Here is a 15,692-nt window from a genome sequence, read left to right as displayed (position 1 = left end):
TGTAAGATTAGTGCTCCGAGGACAAGAAATGAAAACCAATGCAATATGATGAATGTCCAAAAGATGGGACCCACAGACTGTTTTGAAATGGAGTTGGATAAATATGTATTGCTTTTAAAACAGTTTGTGTGTGTGATTTTGGTTGGGTGACACAGTTGTAGATTACAGTTTGACAAGAGTTTACAGTGTGACAAAAGCACAATGTTGTGTTTTATTGCGAGAGTACACAAATATAAGTAAACACTTTGCAGGTTTAATGATCTGAACAAAATGACAGAGTATGTTTTTTATGTTGTTCGATCGCGCCCGCGCCTCTCTCTCGCGCACACACACACTCCAGCATTGCAATCTTGACATCGCAGCCCATTATGCGGTCACACCAAACGCAAATAGAGCGTCAAATTCGCGTCTATGGCGTCTAGTTCGACGCTAGTCCAAAGCGAATAGGACGCGCGTAAAGCCAACGTTTGAAGTGAACGCGCGTTCAGAGCTAAGCCGATGGTACAGATTATGTGTCCCTAAAGAACCCGCGTATCTAACAGTAGTTCCCCATTAAATTAATTAATTTGCACGCGAGTTTTTATTTTTATACCGTGTATTCTCCGTGTAAATTCGTGCACCGAACCGTGACGCCCGTACCGTTTCGGTTCAATACGAATACATGGACAGTTCCACCCCTAATATATATGTCTGTGTGTGTGTATATATGTATATATATTTTCCTTGCATTCTTTCTTGTGACACACCTGAATGAAATGAATGCATCTTTGTCTTCTCAGGTGAGAATCACCTAATTATACATGAGGGGGTTGGGCCGTTCACGCCCATTCGCATATTTCCTTTCAAACAAAAAAATGTTTTTCACAATTTAAAGCAATCTATGGTGTTATGTGAATGATTAGAAAGGATGATTTTCAGATCATTTTGAAGCAAATACTCTAGGCCACAACTTCCATTAGTCAAAAGTCTTGTGGACACATATTTAGTATGTGTTTTGTGGCCTTATTTCAGAAACTTTAATTTTTAGTTTTATCAATAAACATGCATAAACAATATTCTCTCAAAAATACAAACATGTACATACATGTTGCTTACATATTATGGTAGCCCTGTTTGTGCTAAATAGAGTGTAATTTCACCTGTGCCAGTAATATGTTTATAAGCAACTGAAAAAAGCACAAATGTCAGTGCATGTCAAAACATCTCAAGGACCCCAAAAACACCTTGGTCCCCAGAGGGTTAACCTTTATATTAATATTTATATCTTTGCAAATCGCTTGCACGCTTCACGATGAATGCGTCTAAGGTTTACACTCAGGGTACACATTACGGCATGTTTTCTATGTACGACGTTCTCAATATAATTCATAATCCCACGTTTATAATGAACAACGCGTTATGATTATTGTGTTATTGTGTTACAAACGGTGTACGCACAGAACAGAGGGGCGGAGTGAGCGAAGCTCATGATCATTTAAAGGCATATGCACTGAAACCGGCGAGCTGAAAACAGAGTTGTTTTTGACCAGGTAAAATAAGTGTTTTCTTACAATACTAATGAGAATTTTTAAAGTATATTACAAACTTTTAATTTAGACCCTAAAGAATCATATTAGCTTGTACAAAAATGGCATTATATGACCCCTTTAAGCATGTATGAGGAACAACCAACAAGTTGGATTGTGAAGATCGCAATTTACTATATGGGGTATAATTTAACAATTCAGATCATTAATGAGGGGCTAAGCCATTCAATGCTTTATATGTCCGCATCAATTTTAAAATCAACTCTGTATCAGACTGGGAGCCTGTGTAAAAACTCCAAAACTGGAGTAATATGATTGCATATCCTGGACTCAATCAATATCCTAGCGGCCGGGTTCTGTACATGCTGAATAAAGTCGTAGCTTTTGTTATTTTTGGACCAAAATGTATTTTCGATGCTTCAAAACATTCTAACTAACCCACTGATGTCACATTGACTACTTTGATGATGTCTTTATTTCCTTTCTGGACAAGGACAGTACCGTACATACATTTTCAATGGAGGGGCCAAAAAGCTCTCGGACTAAATCTAAAATATCTTAAACTGTGTTCCGAAGATGAACGGAGGTCTTACGGGCTTGGAACGACATGAGGGTGAGTCATTAATGACATAATTTTCATTTTTGGGTGAACTAACCCTTTAATGCTCTGTAGTGACCCAGAAGATCCTTCCATGCTAAATAATGAAAATTCAAGCCAGTAAGACACCATTTGCAATCGATTTTTCGACAAGCAGCCTTCCTATTGCACAGATTGTCATACCAAGGAGCAGTGAGGGCGAAAAATAACCTTAGGGGACCAAAAGAGTCGAGATTAATAGCAAGAGCATTGATTCACTGTGAAACTGCAGGTCACTTAAAGTGAAAACAACAGAATTGGAAAAAACTGTTTGATCAATAGACTTCCACTTCTGGAATGTTACAACCGCGGAAAGATGTCAATAAAACAGCTTGTGAATAATATGTCCCTTAATGTTGCATTTATCTCAGGAAAGTTATCCATTGTTCACAGTTTGTTAGTTAGCTATAAAAAAACACTAGAGAGGAGCTTATTTACTGTTAACTATATATGCATGTTTGAATAATTTGCCATGAAGACAAGTGCTTATGAAAACTACCTTATATGTGCAACTGAATTGAATAATACCCGAGTTGTGTATAATACCCGAGGTGTGTATAATACCCGAGGTGTGTATAATACCTCTTGTTGTTAATTGCAAACAATATTACAGTGTAGCAAATGAGAGGGTTCTCTGTATAGTTTGCAGCATTATTTGGGAGACTTTTTTTTCCATAAGAAAAAACAAACTATTGGTATCGGTAGGTATCATTCTGAATAATTCATGCCATCAATCCACCATCAAAGTAAAAATTGTATTTCAGAATGGTACTGAAGTAATTTCACATACATAGCATTAGGGATGTCGCGGTACCAAAATTCCAGTAGTCGGTACCGATACCATTAAAATTTTACGGTTCTCGGTACCAATTTCGGTACCACAGCAAAATCAGTTTGAACTATTTTTCCAATTTATTTAACTATTTGAAAAAAAATATTACATTAATTTCAATGACTTTATTATTTATGACGGTAAATTTATGAAAGCATTGAAGGCTACATATTGTTTAAATAAAAAATATTGATGATATTGAGAAATATTGCTTGTAAAAAAATCAAGTGAAAATAAGCAACCTTCTATGCACACATTATTAGTAGTAGTAGTAGTAGTATTTTTAATTAATGGAGACGTAGTTAAATTTATTGTACAGTAGCCTACTATAATTAGCCTATTTCTGTCAAACTTTTATTTTGACGGGTTGCCGTGAAGACCTTTGAGTTTCTGTGTGTGTATGATATGACGATAGTTTTTCTCAAATTAAACGGTAAAATGCTCATGAAGTGACTCTCGGAGATGAATTGAATCATGAATCATGCCATCATATCGTGAGGCAGCAGACTGAAAACAGCGCGAGTGTCACTCGTGCTTCAGTGTGTGTGTGTGTGTGTGTGTGTGTGTGAGGTGAGGTAATGTTAAATGAAACCGCGCGTCTGCGCCGTTCATTTACACAGAGACAAGCAGATTGTCTCAGCCCGCCGCTTTCATGAAGAGGACGCAACTTTACGCCCATCGTGCATGCATTCGTATCCAGAACCGGGTTTCCCCGGGTACTCGGTACCACCGGAACTTGGTACCGTGACGTTTAATTTTTTTTTAGTACCGACTTGGTACCGAAGTACCGAATATTTTGACAACACTACATAGCATTATGGCCCATTCTTAAACAAAACCTGGGAAATAGAGCTGCACAATTCTAGATAAACAGAGAATCACAATATTTTTGTCTCTGAATAGACAACTAAACAAAATAACGTGTAATTTACTAAAGGTTCTGACAAAATCCGAAATGAAAGCAGTCCATTTAAAATGTATTTAATTAATCTGAATGCATTTTTAAAATATCAGTTCAAATGAACAATTTAATGACTCTCATAAAGACTTCACTCGTTTCATTACTGGATGAATCAGCATTTTTAAACGAATCTCTTAAATGAAGGATTTAATAAACATTTTAACAATCACTTGTCGCCACCTACTGATGTAATGTTGTAACTAATTGATACAATCTTTATTTGAAGCGTCAAGTTACTCAAGTTAATCATTGTCATTTTAGTGATCCATGCCGTATTGATCACATGGGTGTTGGAATCGAGATTGCGATATTTTATTGCAGCTCTACTAGGTAATGTGTCTTAGTTCACCAGCTATTTCTTTGGAGCTTATCAGAGCCAACCACAGAATTTTCACCGAGCAAGATCATCACTTTCACAAAACCATCAAGCACCTATTTTAGACTGCAGTCATAGGCAGAAAGCACACAGCTGCATTTGTGTCATCTCATGGCCTTCAGATGAAAGATGTGAAATATAAACCCATATTTTTGGGGATGTTCGTTTTATTAATTCAATCACTGGTCTCATCTAGGCTTTAAAAACACAAACTCTGAGGACACATGGAATTAGGGCTGGGCGATAAAACGATAACGATATGTATCGCGATAGACACGTGATCGATATCAATAAAAAATGTGTTCGATAAAACGTTCGATATTTTTTTTCTTCGTCGTAAGAAACCACAGGTTGCGAAGCAAGTTTGGTTGCATTATCAAAGGCACGCGCTCTCTGGTAACCTAGCAACGTAGGGAGTGACACGCTCAGGCAATCATGTAACGTGTCAGTTTTGTTGCGCCATATCGTTGTCTCGTGCTGCTGGGTTCCTCTTCAGTAACCGGCGATTGATAAGCAGAAAATGAGTGCCCTTCATCTGCATGCCATGCAGGCTAGAGTTGCGAAACATTATTGGATAATTCGCTCTATTCGCGTTTGATGTGAACACAGCATAATGAACAGGCTGCGATGTCAAGATTTCAATGCTGGAGTGTGTGTGTGTGTGTGTGTGTGTCCGACTCCGCGCGCGCGCGAGAGAGAGAGAGGCGCGAGAGAGAGAGAGACACGCGGGCGCGATCGAACAGTGGAGACATAAAAACATACTCCGTCATTTTGTTAATACAGGACATCATTCAGTCTGCAAAGTGTTTACTTATATTTGTGTAGGCCTATACTCGCAATAAAACACAACATTGTGCTTTTGTCACACTGTATTTCTTGTCAAACTGTAACCTACAACTGTCACACACCGTTTTAAAAGCAAAACATATTTATCCAACCCTTTTTAAAACAGTCTGTGTGTTCCATCTTTTGGACATTCATCATTAGGGGTGGGAATCTTTTACCATCTCACGATTCAATTCGATTCCGATTCTTGAGGCCACGATTCGATTCAAAATCGATTTTCGATTCAAGAAGATTTTCGATTTAAAACGATTCGATTTTATCCATAATGATTTCTAATCGGGTTTCTGATCATGATCTACTCTCATCTGCTTGCTATACAGAATGACAAACGGAGACCAGTGTTTCCTCTAGGATTTTTTCCAGCTGTGGTGGCAGGCCCATTTCGCCAGGGGGAGGGGGCGTGGCCCATGAGTGATATTCCCATTGACCACGCCCCCTTACCCCAGGCGTTTAAACCTCCCCTAAGCATTATAACATAATAACATGAAAGGCTCGAATAAGAGCGGCAAAGCGATTATGCGCATCCCGTGCGCAGAATGATGCACTTGAAGCAACGTGAAGTCACAGCGCGCAGCGCTCCGGATTGAAAAGTTCAAAGCACAAAGCGAAGAGATTATATCTGTCTATCTATGCTTAATGTATTATATATATGCAACAGTTTATTGAGCATTTTCTTTTAACAGTTTTAAATTTCAGTTACAGTGCGCATGAAGAACAATTCATAGCGCTCTCCAGTGCTGTAATCTAACAGACACCCGGGAGAAAGGATTATGATTTAGAAAACGCTATAACGCGACGCGCTGTGTGAATGCTGAATGGAGAATGACTGAGGAGAGATGAGTTTCTATTAACTTTAACTAACGACTTAAATATTCATTTTTACCTCACATTATGCTATTGAATGACTTTAGAAGTCTTGGAATATAGTGCGAACACTTTATGGTGCTTTACAATGTTTTTTATGCCTTTAGCTTAACAATAACACAATGGTATACACATTAATATCGGACCTCACTGAGAAGCTGCAGCCGTGGCGGGATTATTTTAGGTGTGGCGGCCGGCCACGGCAGAATGATAGAAGCATCATATTTAGAAGCATCAGAAGCTTCATAGAAGCATCCATATTTGCTTCCTTTGATTTGCCGCTCACGTTCAAAAACCGGCTGCGTGCATGACGTCCGGACGTCCCGTATAGGCTATAGTTACAAAAATGGAGGCGAACAGCCAGCTGATTTTATTTATTTATTAAATCGATTCTTGGACATTTCAGATCGATTCTGAATCGTTGCAAATGAGAATCTAGATTCTTCTGTGAATCGATTTTTTGGCACACCCCTATTCATCATATCGCATTGGTTTTCATTTCTTGTCCTCAAAACAGAGCACTAATCTGTTTATTTTTAAGTTACACATTGATTAAAAAAGAAAGTGAAATATGTTGGGAGATTATTTTATACGGAAATCAATTATTTATAATTCTGATGAGAATAAAGTTAGGGTTAATTAAAATTAAGGAAAACAAATATATTGATCTGAAATATAGCAAATTAATTTTAAATTCATTCAGGTACAATTACCAAACATATCTCATATCTATCTTTTTATTAGTTTAATTAATAAACCAATTATATAAAACTATTATCAGTGCACTATAAATAAACTGGTTCTATGCCTTTATTAATAAAACTTATTTAAAAAAAACAAGGCTTAAGACATTTATAAAAATGCCTAATATATTTCTGTTTTGCTTTTTACTCCATTGTACCGAAATCGTACCGAACCGTGATGTCTCAAAAAAGAAATCAAGCAGGGGGCACATACGATCACAACCCCCCACCACCCCCGTCCCGCCGCGCCACTGTCACCTTTTTTACTCTGAGGAGTTTGCAGGTCTGATTGTGAATTTAGACTTATGTTTACATTCTAATTATTTGAGTTTTCCATGGTTGAGTTGACATTTCTGTCTTGGGATTGTAATCAGAGGAAGGGTAAGTTTAAAATAAAAATGTTTAAATGTAATATATTTTTTCTCCTGGTCCTTATTTTAAATGGGTCATAAAAAAATCAATAATTATCGATATCGACCGATATGAAACACTGATATCGTGATACAGTTTTCAGCCATATCGCCCAGCCCTACATGGAATGCAGCCTTAAAATTGTGTTAAAATTAAGCAGCTTAATAATTAACAATTTCACACCAAAATCAAAATGAAGAAACTGAAGAAAACCTAAGTTCTCGCCTGTACAATAGAGAGCTTCCATTCCAGAGAGCAGAAGAACAGGATTCAGGGGAAGCAAGTGCAACACTAATTTCAGAAATATATAAACATAAAAAAATTAAACACAAATGTCACCAAATACAGTTGTGTTTATCTGCAGCTAGGGATGTTTCAATCGATCGGCCGCAGAGCGATATCGGCTGATAATCACATTCTAAGACTCGAACAGGAGTCACTAAAATAGGCCGATCTCACCAAACAATTGCAAATTGCTGACATCAGATTTTGGTGCCGCAGTCGCCATCACCCGTGTGGAGTTATTACGCGGTCTCAAGAAACAATGCGTTTTAAGCCTTGCGATTTAACAATAAGTGATTTGAAACCGCTCGCGCGCAGTAAGCAGCTAAACAGTGCTCATTCAATATGTGCGTGCGCTGTCTGAGAGACAGGTCCTGAGCGTAGTCAGCGCACACTCCTGGAACGCGCGCATAAAGCTGCTGCTCATACAGAGTGTGAGTACTTATCTTACTTGACTTGAAGGGTCAAATACACACACTTATGTGTCAAAATGCCCGTTTTTGTGAGTATCTTCATAAACACAGTCATTTATGTATTAAGTGAATGTAAACAGTGCATTTGGTGTTAAAGTGAAAGCAGGCTAATAAGCTGCTGCCCTCCTTGCTATTCATGTTAATCAAACAGTCTGTCATTGCTCTTAACTAAATCACTTTTGTAAAGATTATGCACTGTTTTTGAAAATTGTATTACTTTATTCAATTTATGTTGTATTTCTATTTCTAGTGCTTGATGTTTAGCACTCGACTGTTGATGATGAGCGACTAATCAGTACAGCAGCAAATGTTTTGGATGAAAAGAGGAATAGACTATCTCCCCCAAATGCAGAAATGCTAGAATTTATAAAGAGAATACTGCCTTAGCAACTTAAGTAGGACGTAAGAAGGAAGGACACAAATACTCAGCATTTGTTGAATAATATTCCTGATCATTACCTGACTACACAATGTGTTAATTTAGGAGTTGCAGTGTAACAGGACTGACAACCGTATTCTGCTGCTGTGTGAACGTGGCCTTATATAAAGCTTGAATGATCGAGACAGTATTGGCAGATAATGATGACAAAAAAAAATCGGTAATCAGTATCGGCTACAAAAATCCTGATCAGAGCATCCTTATCTGCAGCAGAACTGGACACGTCAAGCTCAAATTTTGTTTTATGGTACATTTCATACCCCAACAAGGAAAAAAACATTTAACGCGATCACTGGGGAAAAAAACTCCACAAGAATCCACTGTTTATATTCAAATCTATACGCTTTGGTGTTAAAGGGGAACTTGGCAACTCTAGCCATTTCTTCGCTGATTTTCACTTTTGTTGTCGCATGTTTTCTCAACGAGCTCCCCCTACAGCTGTGCGGCGTATATTTCACAACACTGTCATAAAAAAACTCACTTGCGGCACCTTCCTCCCGCTTTCCATCGGGAAACATTATGTGCATTTGTTATTATCGGAGCCGGCCAACTTTATCGTGTGGAGCTATGTCTACCGAGGTAATTCATCATGCACAGTATCATAGAATTATGTCGAATTGCCATAAAGCAGTTCGTGTTTCTCGCTCGTTCTCGCTTCTCACGAGACTTCCTATTTCCAATTTACCGGGACGTTAGTCCCGATGTTGCAAGGTTGGTTTTCCGCCTGGGAACGCTGGGGGGAGCGGGGAAAGTCACCATTCTCTCCAGAACAGGTTATTGAACCATTCAAATGATTTCTAAACAGTTTTATTAAGTTGAAATAGTTGCCAAGTGCCCCTTTAAAGCGCATTTGCTACATCCCTAGAGTTTAGATATTTAAAGAAATTTCTTCAACTTTTAAAAAGAATGACCAAATAAAGCTACAAATAAAAGTTAGCTTCCATCTGCTCTTTGCAGCTGTTATTAGGCCAATTAATCATTACCAACAACAGCTCGTTGCAGACTTCAGAACAGTTTAACGGGTGAAGAATGACACTGTCCTGCAGCACTACAGATGATGAGTGGAATGAGAATTTTAGAATGACACGACATTTATTACACTGTATTCAACTACAACAGCTTGTTCTGTGCGTCATACGTCATTAAGCCATTTCAGTTTTCAGACCAATCAAGTGTTTACAAGTACTATCGAATGGATTAGAAAAGGTTAAAACCAGCCCTTTCAATCCGAATGAGATTTCAATCGGATTTGGCCAAATCATTCCGATTGACATGGTTACATCATGTGACTTTTTTTTATTCGGACTGTGCTACGCTACTAGTCTGATTACAAATGACAGATTACAGATTATTAGGGTCCATGTAAACGCAGCTAGTGATCCAGCTTTAGGGAAGCTTTAAATTCAATGAAAACAGATTGATGTTTTGTCTGTAGCTTGGTAGCTATAAAATATATTATTATCATTGTTGTGGTCACAATAAAACTAGATAAAGTTTGTCAACAAAAAAAATAACTGTTGAGTGTTAAGACTGTGTTACTTACTGCCATGACCAGTTCAAAAGGATGTTTGTACACCCTCACAGGGGACTGATACTTCTGCACCATGGCGAAGTCTACGGTGGTGCTGACAATCTAAAAACAAAAAACAAAGCCAGGAAAGCAGTCAATCATTCCATGCTTATGTAATGAACCCAACAGATTTTGGCAGATTTCTCAAAATTTGTAATATTAGCCTACATCACACATGCAAATCAGCACAAAGTGGACAGACATGCATCACTTAAACAAATCTGACTACACATTATAAAAGTCTTAAGCTTCAATATGTAAAGAATTGTGTAGAGGCATGTGGGTAGGAATTCCAGAAATGTCCAGTTCATGCAGTCAATTTTATGTTGATTCCGCAGCCTGAATACACATTCAGAATAAGAAAATGTTGAAAACATCTTTAGGGGGTTGTTGTTTCCCAATGTATTTAGACACAGAGAATGCAAAGTGTCCTCTAACGTGTCCTTTACTAATTTACAAGTAAATGCTGTTCAAGTTTGATTTTTTACGTCTGTCCCGTTAAATAACAAGCAAAGGTAAATTTTATAACAGCAATCCTCCCTGCCGCATACATTACCAACACATATCATTCTGTAATAAATAAAACCCATTCCTGTGATATGCACTGACATTAAACTAGATTAAACTGTATTTACCAGCATGTTAATTGGTGTGTTGTGTACAAAACACAACACAAAACAAAATGACAATTACATTCAATCATAATTAAAACGTGCCTTCTCTAACCCAGAGGCGAGAAACATCTATAAACGAACTATATCCAAAACACGTGATATTATAACTTATCGGGTATTAAAATAGCGTCTCTGAATAAATGTAACGTTTGCTTATTTCTTCGCATTTAAATGTTTTGTATTACGAATGACGTGTCTGATCTCTGCAGCTAACGTAATTAGCATGTTAGCACACCCATTAACGACAAACACCCCAATACCCTAACATTAAACTATAACATAATACTCCTTTAATCCAAAGTACTCTATAATTTAACCTATTATTACCAAAACAAGGAATGGTTATTATAGGAGACGGCCGACGTAACGTTACAGTGTTAGCAAACAGTGTAAGCAAACAGTATTAGCGAGTTTAGCGCTAATGACAAAATGACGTTATTAACATTGTTCGATCATTATCTAATTTCAGACACATTCTGTAGCGCATTTTTGTATGTGTGTTTTGTAAATGTACTTACTAAAACAAACTATGAAGAACTGAAAACAGATTCGTAGCAGCAGATAAAGCAGTATAGTTAAGAATGTAAAGGTTGTTCTTCAGCTTCTAAATGCTGGAATTGGTTGGTTCTGGATCTCCATGATATTATCTCTCTGAATCAATGTCGAACAGTGACTCCGATCAAACGCGGCCCGGACTCACAGCTCCGCTGCTGTCGAATCCAATAGCGTCTGGCTGCAGACAAGTGACGTCACTTGCACTCTCGGACTTGCACGCTCAGACACGAGCGCTTCCTCTGCAAGTGACGTCACTTGCACTCTCAGACACGAGCGCTTCCTCTGCAAGTGACGTCACTTGCAATCGACGCCTGATCTCTACGGAACGCGATCGTAATAGTCTTTAAACGAAACGCGTGAAATTTGACCGCGTCAACACGAAGTGTTTGTCCGCGGCAATTTTTTACGTGTTTCTTTTGAACGCGTAGACACGCTCATTTTGGTCGTGTTAAGGTGTCATTTGTCATTTTGTTGACAGTTTTTTTTCAAATTGCTAAAACACTACAAGTGGAATTTGAGGCTCACTCAGTGAAACCATTCACTCATGTACCCAATCTTTAGACCAAGCCTGCAAAAATACAAGGACATTATATGCTTTGCACTCAGTTTGCATTTGAAAAACAAACTATTTGCAAAACTCTAAACACATTTCTCTACATTACACACATCATTCAAAACTAACAGCTCTTGTGTTTCATTTGGGAAACACTGGCATTTAAATGCCACATTAATTTACTGATGACCTACAGCCAATCATGTGGGAAAACACTTGTACATAAATTGATCACTTAGAAATCAAAACTCAGTTTTGAGAAAGAAAGAAATTATTTTTACTATTATTATATATTTAATTATTTTCAAGACATTTTGGACAATTTCATGCTCCTAACTTTGTGGGAACAGTTTGTAGATGTAAAACATCAAGATGATGCATTTTTTTTCTTTTTATTGTAAATGTCAATTTACAGTTATTACACACAGTTAATGTGCAAAACAGACAAATACAAGGTAGAAATAGACAATATACAACATATATAAAAACACATTAGCACATTATTCACTTTGCTCTAGTGTAGTTCGACAGTTTACCTTTAATTTCATGACATCGACTACATGTTCAAGAAACATTTGCATGTCATTCATTACAGTAAAGATGAAGCAAAAGGGTTCCAGAGCATCGATTCTGTCCTGTGGAAACTCAGCCTTCTCTAATCTCTCAATGGCTTCCGCAACGTCTTGATCCTCCATACACTCTACTTTGGGCAAATGAACAGAACCATACAGTGCACTAGATTGATCCAAACACCACTTGCTGGCTATCTTCAAATCTGGCATCAATCGACTCTGTGAAATAACACGGAGAACAAGGGATTGCAAGTGACGCCACAGCCGGTAGCGGAGAGCAGGTGTCGACTGCAAGTGACGTCACTTGCAGCGGAAGCGCTCGTGTCTGAGCGTGCAAGTCTGAGCGTGCAAGTCTGAGAGTGCAAGTCTGCAGCCAGACCCTTCTCGTCGAATCTGCTCCATCACAAACTGCAGAGGACAGAACAACACTGTCTGCGCCTCCTCCTTATCTCAGTATTTTTCCGAACAGTCTATACTATTTTTATTTTTTATTAAAAAAATTTTATTGAACACATAACCGCAAATACATAGTTCTATCTCAAAACAGAATTAAACAACAATAACATACTTGTAAGCAAAAAGGATAGTAAGCAAGTAAATTAAACAGAAAAAAAAAAAAAGAAAAAAAAACATTTTTAAAAATTAAATTAAAATTTGAGCCAGAGGTAACATATAATTTAAAATAAATTCAAGAGAGTGAGAAATCCTTAGAGTCCCTTTTTGTTTTCATTATAAAAAAGCATAAATATTATTTTTAGTGCACAATGTAGCAGACTTTAAAGCTTTGGCATTGTTAGAAGAGATAGTACCCAAATAACATTTCAGATCTTTGCAAAAAATAATAAAAAGAGGTTTGACAGACAAAAATGTACACTTGTGTCCAAAAAAACTTGGCAAGAAAAATAAATAGATTTATAAGAAAATACTTGTCCTTTAGATTCTTGTCAGAATTATAAAATCCAAATAATACATCCTGAAATACCAAAGAAAAATTGACTAATAAAGAAGCACGTACAAACAGACGAAATTTCTTCCAAAACGTAGCTACATAAACACAATCCCAAAAAAGGTGAGGTACAGACTCGTCTTCCACACCACAGAAGGAGCATAGGGGATCCAACTCAGGAAACATTTTTTTTATATAAAGATTGACTGGGTAAAATCGATGTAACAACTTGAAAGATATCTCTTTAACCTTATTAGTGATTAAATATTTGTTGGATAGAGACCACACTTTCTTCCAGGGAATATCATTAAAACAATTACTCCAATATGATATTACAGAAGGGACAGTAATAATATCATTCTGAAAAAGTTGTCTAATCTTTTTATTCCTTAGAGAGGGATTAGATAAAAAACAGATCTTCCCTATTGCTGTCTCACAAGGATGTATCAAAGAGGTAGAAGAGAGTAAAGAATCCGCGGAGTTTTTTAAAAGTGCAACAGCTCCACTTGCTGGCATCCATCACTATGGCAAAGTCTCGTAGGGTGACAGGAATACAATATTTAGTTAAGAATTCAGAATAAGAAAACAAATGACCGTTTGACTTTACAAGTTGAGAAACCAAAAGAATATTATTATTAAACCAATCTGAAAAGAAAAGCGTTTTATTTTTATATCGGATATCATGGTTATGTCATAGCGGTGTGGTGCCGAATTCTGACCCCCGCCAAATTATTACCCCCCTAGTATGGTAGGTTTAGGATCAGTTGTTGGGAGGGGTTAGGATTAGGGGTGGGGTTAGGATTAGGCAATCAGGTACTGATTTCAACGAGGGGGGTAATAATTTGGCAGGGAGTCGAAATTCGGCACAACAGCGGCAAAGGGAAAACAGGAAGCAAAAGCGAGTTACTCAGTTTAATGAACAGTAGGCCTAGTGCTGAACAAATGACACGGACGTGGAATGGATGGCGCAGGGACTTCGATGGTCAGTGGTGAAAGACAGGAAACGAGACGAGGTGAAACAACGATGACGAATCCACACCAAGACGACGATAATCCACACCAAGACGACGATAATCCACACCAAGACGACGATAATCCACACCAAGACGAAGATAATCCACACCAACGACAATCCACGGAAGACACGAACACTCGATGACAGGACTGGAACACCGAGACAGCAAACAACGATCTGACAAAGAGGACAAAAACCGGTGAGTATATACACTCACCGGCCACTTTATTAGGTACCCCATGCTAGTAACGGGTTGGACCCCCTTTTGCCTTCAGAACTGCCTCAATTCTTCGTGGCATAGATTCAACAAGGTGCTGGAAGCATTCCTCAGGGAGTTTGGTCCATATTGACATGATGGCATCACACAGTTGCCGCAGATTTGTCGGCTGCACATCCATGATGCGAATCTCCCGTTCCACCACATCCCAAAGATGCTCTATTGTGTTGAGATCTGGTGACTGTGGAGGCCATTTTAGTACAGTGAACTCATTGTCATGTTCAAGAAACCAATTTGAAATGATTAGAGCTTTGTGACATGGTGGAAGAATCCATCAGAGGATGGGTACATGGTGGCCATAAAGGGATGGACATGGTCAGAAACAATGCTCAGGTAGGCCGTGGCATTTAAACGATGCCCAATTGGCACTAAGGGGCCTAAAGTGTGCCAGGAAAACATCCCCCACACCATTACACCACCACCACCAGCCTGCACAGTGGTAACAAGGCATGATGGTTCCATGTTCTCATTCTGTTTACGCCAAATTCTGACTCTAACATCTGAATGTCTCAACAGAAATCGAGACTCATCAGACCAGGCAACATTTTTCCAGTCTTCAACTGTTCAATTTTGGTGAGCTCTTGCAAATTGTAGCCTCTTTTTCCTATTTGTAGTGGAGATGAGTGGTACCCGGTGGAGTCTTCTGCTGTTGTAGCCCATCCGCCTCAAGGTTGTGCGTGTTGTGGCTTCACAAATGCTTTGCTGCATACCTCGGTTGTAACGAGTGGTTATTTCAGTCACTGTTGCCCTTCTATCAGCTCGAACCAGTCTGGCCATTCTCCTCTGACCTCTGGCATCAACAAGGCATTTCCGCCCACAGAACTGCCGCTCACTGGATGTTTTTTCTTTTTCGGACCATTCTCTGTAAACCCTAGAGATGGTTGTGCGTGAAAATCCCAGTAGATTAGCAGTTTCTGAAATACTCAGACCAGCCCTTCTGGCACCAACAATCATGCCACGTTCAAAGTCACTCAAATCAACTTTCTTCCCCATACTGATGCTCGGTTTGAACTGCAGGAGATTGTCTTGACCATGTCTACATGCCTAAATGCACTGAGTTGCCGCCATGTGATTGGCTGCTTAGAAATTAAGTGTTAACGAGCAGTTGGACAGGTGTACCTAATAAAGTGGCCGGTGAGT

At 38.4% G+C, this 15,692-nt stretch overlaps 1 protein-coding gene across 1 annotated transcript in view; it reads right to left on the bottom strand.

Annotated features, from left to right (window-relative positions):
• Window positions 1-11,348, bottom strand: part of si:dkey-237i9.1 (SEC14-like protein 1) — a 155,282-nt gene extending 143,934 nt beyond the window's left edge. The window contains exons 1-2 of the mRNA XM_056246136.1: window positions 11,153-11,348; window positions 9,934-10,023 (exon numbers count right to left, since the gene is read on the bottom strand). Of these exons, the coding sequence (XP_056102111.1) occupies window positions 9,934-9,996 (63 nt within the window). The 5' untranslated portion in view covers window positions 9,997-10,023; window positions 11,153-11,348. The remainder of the gene's footprint in view (window positions 1-9,933; window positions 10,024-11,152) is intronic.
• Between the last annotated feature and the right edge of the window lie 4,344 nt (window positions 11,349-15,692).

The sequence above is a fragment of the Rhinichthys klamathensis genome, unplaced genomic scaffold (assembly GCF_029890125.1).
Source record: "Rhinichthys klamathensis goyatoka isolate OS25496 unplaced genomic scaffold, OSU_Roscu_1.1 h1tg000036l_1, whole genome shotgun sequence".
NCBI lineage: Eukaryota > Metazoa > Chordata > Actinopteri > Cypriniformes > Leuciscidae > Rhinichthys > Rhinichthys klamathensis.
This window is presented reverse-complemented; position numbering and strand designations above follow the sequence as displayed.